General features: G+C 37.2%; 1 protein-coding gene across 1 annotated transcript in view; it reads left to right on the top strand.

Moving 5' to 3' along the window:
* Positions 1–143: 143 nt before the first annotated feature.
* Positions 144–9245, top strand: part of LOC110454270 (beta-1,4-N-acetylgalactosaminyltransferase bre-4-like) — a gene marked incomplete at its 5' end in the record, with an annotated part of 31827 nt that continues 22725 nt past the window's right edge. The window contains 3 exons of the mRNA XM_021503697.1: positions 144–376; positions 4262–4449; positions 7359–7481. Coding sequence (XP_021359372.1) covers positions 144–376; positions 4262–4449; positions 7359–7481 — 544 coding nt within the window. The remainder of the gene's footprint in view (positions 377–4261; positions 4450–7358; positions 7482–9245) is intronic.

The following is a 9245-nucleotide window of genomic DNA, read 5'->3' as shown; positions in this document are numbered from 1 at the left end:
CGCCTGCCTGTATATCACCATGTAACTAATTACATCAGTATCCATGATTGCCTTTATATCACCATGTAACGTAGCTAATCAGTATCCGATGATTGCCTTTATATCACCATTTAACGTATTAACAAATACTATTTATTTTACAGTTGGTGACATTTCCGTCCAGAAGTGTGACACGACCTGTCGCCTGGCATCAAGACTTGCTGCTGAGATCGTAACGCGTGGTTACTGGAAACCCTTAACCTGTCTCTCCCGTCATCACGTGCTTATTGTTATTCCATTTAGGGATCGCTGGCGTCATTTGACAATTCTTTTGCAAAATTTAGTTGGAATGCTCCAACGTCAGCAATTGGAGTTTAGGATTTTAGTTGCCGAACAGGTACGTCTAGAATTAACTTTTTTGGTTTTGAGTTGAAGGTTTATGATTATATCATATGATGTTAAGTACATGTAGTTATATTTTCGATGTCATTGGTTTACGACATTAATGGTTTTGTAGTCAGGTAAGTGTTGAATCTAAAGCAAGGAATACCGTGTATGTTAATCACCGAGCTATGTTAAGGTTCAGAATTAAAGCTGGTAGTGACGGTGTACGTTAACGTTCAGTGTTGTTATACGCCTTTTGCTCAGGTTACGATTAGTATTTCTAATAACATGGTTTATTGTTCTTGAAGAATGCAGGTTTTGCAACTCGTGTATAGTGAGCTTTCAATTATCAAATTAATCCAGACCATTCGTTTCACGGTAGGGGTGCTGGTTAAAGCCACCCATGCTGACCTTTATACAAAGTTAGATTGTAAAAAGTAATCGAATTTTTAACAAACGTCTGAGAAGGGAAGGTAATAATTAAGCATTAAGCTGGCGGGCATTATGTTGTTTGCTTGCAAATCTGTGTCATTCAAATATATCATAAATACCATACAAAAACAGTTCAATACTTATATTTACGTTTTCTCTGACTCTTATGTTCTTTTTTAACTTATAATTTATATTTAAAATTTAAAATCCCCGCCTTATCGACAGTCCCCACAAATTCGTTCAATAGTTGAAACAGCGTGTTGTCGCGTGCTGACTGGCAAACAAATTGGTACTTTGGAATTTTAACAAACACTTCAATTTTATTCCACAATTCAGTATCAATACAATTGCGTATGATATTTCTATATGGTGATTTAAGTTTATCAATAGAACTCTGAGCTGAAAGTTAGATTTGAAATTGTTTCGATTTTTCCCCGGAACAAATTTCGCGCTTGGATAAATACAGTGAATACCGTAAATCCGACCTTGCCCTCCACAAGGGAGTTATTTTTGGAATTTAATTCAAATTTTTCTCTTTGCTCATTTTCTGAAGAATCCAGACGTGAATTTATTTGTTGATTGTGTGGGAATCTGACTACAGTCGGTAGATTCTATAACAGCCTTGTTATTTGACATGTCGTCAGAAACTGAGGAAACCGTGGCTGTGAGACGCGTGAAACTGATAGCGTTTGAAGTGAGTGATCTTGCGACGGATCACATGGTGTTCGTTACAAATGAGATGTCTGAAATGTTTATGTGTGTGCTGTGACTAATATCAGTAGGTATGTAACATATGTGTCAGTAGGTCTATAGAATATGTGTATTTCAGACATTTGTAACGAACCCCTGTTGATCAGTGCAGTGTAACAGACGATATTTCTGATAAATTGCATGAGCGTTAAAACTATTTCCATTGCCGGCATTTGTGATTTCAACCGATGTGCATTTTGTACGATATTGCAGACCTTGGTCTTGTTTTCGTTGTAATAAAAGTATTTTTTGTTTCATTTTTTTTATTTTGCACATAAATTTGCAATGACATTGTCAAGTCTCTCAATGCCCAGCGATATTTCAGCAGCCGTCATGTTTATTTACATTGGATATTGTAGTTCTGGTCAGTGTTGTATTAATACGCTAAGAATTGTGTCCCGTGCTGCATGGTAATTTAAGTCCCATTAACGACACGGCTTTCAAAGAGGCTATATAGTGACAATATGTAAATATTACCCTGTATGTACATATGAAATCGACACGAATCTACACATTCTACATGTACCACGCTCACGTTTGCCATGCTATCGATATCTACCAAAGGTGCCACGTGATCAGTTAGGGAACTTATTTGCCAGGCAACCATTTCTTGTGGGTACAATAGTAGCCAATAGCACACTGATGTGGGTTATCTGGACGCATACAATAATAGTCATTACTGGCAACAAAGTGTGCCCTGTGAGAGTCAAATAATCAACTTCTTTCGGGGGCATCTTCGGGTAATATCAGTGGCGACCACTGAAGGGTAAATGATAGGTATGTTCGGTACAGACATCGATGTTAAGTAACTAGGCCACACTATTAACAACAGAGAGATATCAGTGGCGACCACTGAAGGGTAAGTAATAGGTATGTTCAGTACAGACATCGATGTTCACTAACTAGGCCACACTATTAACAACAGAAAGATATCATTGGCGACCACTGAAGGGTAAGTGATAGGTATGTTTGGAACAGACATCGATGTTCAGTAACTAGGCCACACTATAAACAACAGAAAGATATCAGTGGCGACCACTGAAGGGTAAATGATAGGTATGTTCGGTAGAGACATCTATGTTCAGTAACTAGGCCACACTATTAACAACAGAAAGATATCAGTGGCGACCACTGAAGGGTAAATGATAGGTATGTTCGGTGGAGACATCTATGTTCAGTAACTAGGCCACACTATTAACAACAGAAAGATATCAGTGGCGACCAATGAAGGGAAAGTGATCGGTATGTTCAGTACAGACATCGATGTTCAGTAACTAGGCCACACTATAAACGACAGAGTAATATCAGTGGCGACCACTGGAAGGCACGTGATAGGTATGTTCAGTACAGATATCGATGTTCACTAACTAGGCCACACTATTAACAACAGAAAGATATCAGTGGCGACCACTGAAGGGTAGGTGATAGGTATGTTCAGTACAGACATCGATGTTCACTAACTAGGCCACACTATAAACAACAGAGTAATATCAGTGGCGACCACTGAAGGGTTAGTGATAGGTATGTTCGGTACAGACATCGATGTTCAGTAACTAGGCCACACTATTAACAACAGAAAGATATCAGTGGCGACCATTGAAGGGGACGTGATAGGTATGTTCGGTACAGACATCGATGTCCAGTAACTAGGCCACATTATAAACAACAGAAAGATATCAGTGGCGTCCACTGAAGGGTTAGTGATAGGTATGTTCGGTACAGCCATCGATGTTCAGTAACTAGGTCACACTATTAACAACAGAAAGATATCAGTGGCGAACACTGAAGGGTAGGTGATAGGTATGTTCAGTACAGAAATCGATGTTCACTAACTAGGCCACACTATAAACAACAGAAAGATATCAGTGGCGACCACTGAAGGGTTAGTGATAGGTATGTTCGGTACAGACGTCGATGTTCAGTAACTAGGTCACACTATTAACAACAGAAAGATATCAGTGGCGACCATTGAAGGGTACGTGATAGGTATGTTCGGTACAGACATCGATGTTCAGTAACTAGGCCACATTATAAACAACAGAAAGATATCAGGAGCGACCACTGAAGGGTAAATGCTAGGTATGTTCGGTACATACATCGATGTTCAGTTACTAGGCCTCACTATTAACAACAGAAAGATATCAGTGACGACCACTGAATGGTAAGTGATAGGTATGTTCGGTACAGACATCGATGTTCAGTAAATAGGCCACACTATAAACAACAGAAAGATATCAGTGGCGACCACTGAATAGTACGTGATATGTATGTTCGGTACAGACATCGATGTTCAGTAACTAGGCCATACTATAAACAACAAAATGATGTCAGTGGCGACCACTGAAGGGTTAGTGATCGGTATGTTCAGTACAGACATCGATGTTCAGTAACTAGGCCACACTATAAACAACAGAAAGATATCAGTGGCGACCATTGAAGGGTAAGTGATAGGTATGTTCAGTACAGACATCGATGTTCAGTAACTAGGCCACACTATTAACAACAGAATGATATCAGTGGCGACCACTGAAGGGTAGGAGACTTCTGCTTTACCCACAACAAAAATGTTAGGTACCCAATGAGGAAAGTGGGTAAGTGACAACTATCCTAAACGGAACGTTATTGCGTATCAACTGTTTATGTATAACATTATATATATTGCGAATGTCATTCGAAAAAAAAACATTGACAGAATTCTCATACTGTTTTGTTGCAGTTTGGTAATGCAACGTTTAATAAAGGGCGACTGATGAATGCTGCGTTTTTAGAGGCAACTAAACGCTATCACTTCCATTGTGTGATTTTCCATGATGTTGATCTAGTGCCTGAAAATGACAGAAACCTGTATTCCTGTCCATGGCAACCCACTCACCTTTCAGTTGCTGTTGATGAGATGCATTACAGGTATGAACAACTATAAGATAAGCGGACAATGGTAGGACAAGACGATGTATAAACAGCTATAAGATAAGGGGACGATGGTAGGACAAGACGATGTATAAACAGCTTTAAGAAAAGGGGACGATGGATGGTAGGACAAGACGATGTATAAACAGCTATAAGATAAGGGGACGATGATAGGATAAGATGATGTATGAACAGCTATAAGATAAGGGGACGATGATAGGATCAGACGATGTATGAACAGCTATAAAATAAGGGGACGATGATAGGATAAGACGATGTATGAACAGCTATAAGATAAGGGGACGATGATATGATAAGACGATGTATGAACAGTTGTAAGATAAGTAGACGATGATAGGATAAGACGATGTATGAACAACTATAAGATAAGGGGACGATGATAGGATAAGACGATGTATAAACAGCTATAAGATAAGGGGACGATGGTAGGACAAGACGATGTATGAACAGTTATAAGATAAGGGGACGATGATAGGATAAGACTATGTGTAAACAGCTGTAAGATAAGGGGACGATGATAGGATAAGACGATGTATAAATAGCTATAAGATAAGGGGACGATTATATGATAAGACGATGTATGAACAGTTATAAGATAAGGGGACGATGGTAGGACAAGACGATGTATAAACAGCTATAAGATAAGGGGACGATGATAGGATACGACGATGTATGAACAGCTCTAAGATAAGGGGACGATGGTAGGACAAGACGATGTATAAACAGCTATACGATAAGGGGACGATGGTAGGACAAGACGATGTATGAACAGCTATAAGATAAGGGGACGATGGTAGGACAAGACGATGTATGAACAGTTATAAGATAAGGGGACGATGATAGGATAAGACTATGTGTAAACAGCTGTAAGATAAGGGGACGATGATAGGATAAGACGATGTATAAATAGCTATAAGATAAGGGGACGATTATATGATAAGACGATGTATGAACAACTATAAGACAAGGGGATTGAAATGATAAGACAATGTATGAACAGCTATAAGATATGTGGACGATGGTAGGACAAGACGATGTATAAACAGCTATAAGATAAGGGGACGATGATAGGATAAGACAATGTATGAACAGCTATAAGATAAGGGGACGATGATAGGATACGACGATGTATGAACAGCTATAAGATAAGGGGACGATGCTAGGTTAAGACGATGTATGAACAGCTATAAGATAAGGGGACGATGCTAGGATAAGACGATGTATGAACAGCTATAAGATAAGGGGACGATGATAGGATACGACGATGTATGAACAGCTCTAAGATAAGGGGACGATGGTAGGACAAGACGATGTATAAACAGCTATAAGATAAGGGGACGATGATAGGATAAGACGATGTATGAACAGCTATAATATAAGGTGACGATGCTAGGATAAGACGGTGTATGAACAGCTATAAGATAAGGGGACGATGCAAGGATAAGACGATGTACGAACAGCTATAAGATAAGGGGACGATTATATAATAAGACGATGTATGAACAGCTATAATATAAGGGGACGATGCTAGGATAAGACGATGTATGAACAACTATAAGATAGGGGGACGATTTTATGATAAGACGATTTATGAACAACTATAAGACAAGGGGACGATGGTAGGATAATTCGATGTATCATTACAGGTATGAACAACTATAAGATAAGGTGACGCTGATAGGATAAGACGATGTATGAACAACTATAAGATAAGGTGACGATGATAGGATAAGACGATGTATGAACAACTATTAGATAAGGGGACCCTGATAGGACAAGACAATGTATGAACAGCTATAAGATAAGGGGACGATGCTAGGATAAGACGATGTACGAACAGCTATAAGATAAGGGGACGATTATATGATAAGACGATGTATGAACAACTATAAGATAGGGGGACGATTTTATGATAAGACGATTTATGAACAACTATAAGACAAGGGGACGATGATAGGATAAGACAATGTATGAACAACTATAAGATAAGGGGACGATGATAGGATAAGACGATGTATGAACAACTATAAGATAAGGGGACGATTATATGATAAGACGATGAATGAACAACTATAAGACAAGGGGACGATGATACGATAAGACAATGTATGAACAGCTATAAGATAAGGGGACGATGCTAGGATAAGACGATGTATGAACAGCTATAAGATAAGGGGACGATGCTAGGATAAGCCGATGTATGAACAGCTATAATATAAGGGGATGATGGTAGGATAATTCGATGTATGAACAACTATAAGATAAGGTGACGATGATAGGATAAGACAATGTATGAACAACTATAAGATAAGGGGACCCTGATAGGACAAGACAATGTATGAACAGCTATAAGATAAGGGGACGATGATAGGATAAGACGATGTATGAACAGCTATAAATTATACAATTTTGTATCAAGAGCAGTTTTTTCGGATTGCCTTAATGTGTCCCATGTAGTATTTGGTTAAGGGTAAGGACCAGTTTGTATCACACTAAATATTGCGTCGTAAGGTTTTTTATTACATTCGATTGTCTTTTATTATTTGTACTGCAAAACAATTGATAATATTTTTATATCTTTTGGTAGATAGATTGCATATTTAACAAAAATGTAGATATAGTTTGTCTGTTTTTATTCATTTATGTATTTTTCAAATATATTAAGAAATGTGTGTTTCTTCTCAAAACATAAGATTCCATTCTTTTCAATATCGAAACTCGCTTGAACAGAATTGTCTGATGTATATATTGTTTATTGTTGGCTGATGTACACATACTTATATAAATTTGAATATTGCTGCTGATGTAAATACTTTCATTGAAGCATAATATATGTTGATAACTATATGCATATTTCTAACAAGACTGTATAATTTATTTTGAAGATTGAAATATGAATTACTTGTTGGTGGTGTACTCGCTATGACGTCAGAACAGTTCCGTTTGGTTAATGGATACTCTAATGAATACTGGGGCTGGGGTGCTGAAGACGACGACATGGCTTACAGGTATAGTAATGCTATTACATAAGTGGTATGATGCATACATGATGAATACGTGGGGTATAATATTATAATGATCTTCAAAATGTACATTGAACCTTAATAAGTTCATAAAGAAAATGCGCTTTATTTTTCAATTTTTCGTTACGATAATAACGATAGAACCCTAACCCATGCACAGTAGAACAGTTTGCAGTGAAACATCGCTTATGTTTTCTTCGCATAGATTATTTTCAATTCATTGTTTGTAATTAATCTGTTTTGAAGACTCAAATTTAGGTAAGGCATATTTGAAACTGACATTCACTATTAATGCTGTGCTATTTCAGTACAAAAAGAAAGCAAACCCGCTTTGTTATAGCTTGCTATTTTTTACCCGCAAAACCATTCCACACACAAAAATACCTACTGAATTTGTAACCCATCACTTTTGGTGCTTTAGTGTCTTATTTTAATGCGTTTTGAAATATCTACGAGAATATATTCGGAAAGATTATATGCGTGAATCTGACATCCCTTTGTACTTAAATACAGATACCGGTATTTGGACAAATATCCCCTACAACTCCACCCCTAACCCTACCCTATCACATTAACAGTGATGAAACGTAAAGAGAATTGTGCAACACTTGGCCTGACATAAGAGAAACTAGAAAACTGAGAGTATAGAAAAATAATATTCAGGTGTATTTACATAGGGACATTTAAATAAAACACTAGCTTGTCCTTCTCTCGAAAAATAACCTGAAAATTTACGTTAAAGCCACCGCAATCAACAATTCATATAGAACCTTTTCACACTCAATAACATTTTCTCTACCATTCTTACTCTTATCATTATACAAACTGAAAGCAAATCAGCCTCCCAGTGTTGATTTATTTATTCAAATGACGAGTCCCCTGTGTATTATTTTTCCAAACTACTGAATGACACAGTACTCATGCTAGCACATATAAATACAGCATCAACTCAGATCTTTCATACGTATTCTACCTGAACAAAACCACATCAATTAGTGTAATTTATCCCAAAAAACAAATCAAATATTCACTGTTAATAGGTATAAAATGAATTATATTAATAATTAACTATTATTTCAATTTAGTAAGCTTTGACTACTTGTCACGTGGCAGTCATTCTAACAGCTGAACTTGACCCTAGTGACCCTTTTTGAGATTTTGATCCCTCCCTGCCACGACGAAGATAACATACCATACGCTGCCTTCTGGCTCTCGCAGGTTTTCCACCCGCACATACTCATGCTAGCACATATAAATACAGCATCAACTCAGATCTTTCATACGTATTCTACCTGAACAAAACCACATCAATTAGTGTAATTTATCCCAAAAAACAAATCAAATATTCACTGTTACTAGGTATAAAATGAATTATATTAATAATTAACTATTATTTCAATTTATATCTAACATCCCCTACAAAGGATTGAAATCTATCGTACACAACTACCCAACAAGTGGACATAAACAAATCTGTATACGTTCTCACATAAAGCTTAACCTCACATTGCCAACGCTTATTTTTACCTAATTATGATGCTGAATTCAATTTCTGATATACCGACGATATGTTTTCTCTAAAGAAACGTATTTAACACGTCGATCGTGTATTACCACCCAAACTTCCAATCACTGCAGATACTTTAACAACAGTTATTTACCTCTATGTCGTATTATCAGCTTATTTTTTCAATAACTGTTAGAGTTAACCCTAACCTAGCTGCTAATATACTGCATGTATTAGTTTGA

This window comes from Mizuhopecten yessoensis, unplaced genomic scaffold (genome assembly GCF_002113885.1).
Source record: "Mizuhopecten yessoensis strain PY_sf001 unplaced genomic scaffold, ASM211388v2 scaffold7743, whole genome shotgun sequence".
NCBI classification, from domain to species: Eukaryota; Metazoa; Mollusca; class Bivalvia; order Pectinida; family Pectinidae; genus Mizuhopecten; species Mizuhopecten yessoensis.
Note: the sequence above shows the minus strand (reverse complement) of the source record. Positions and strands in the feature narration are given on the sequence as shown.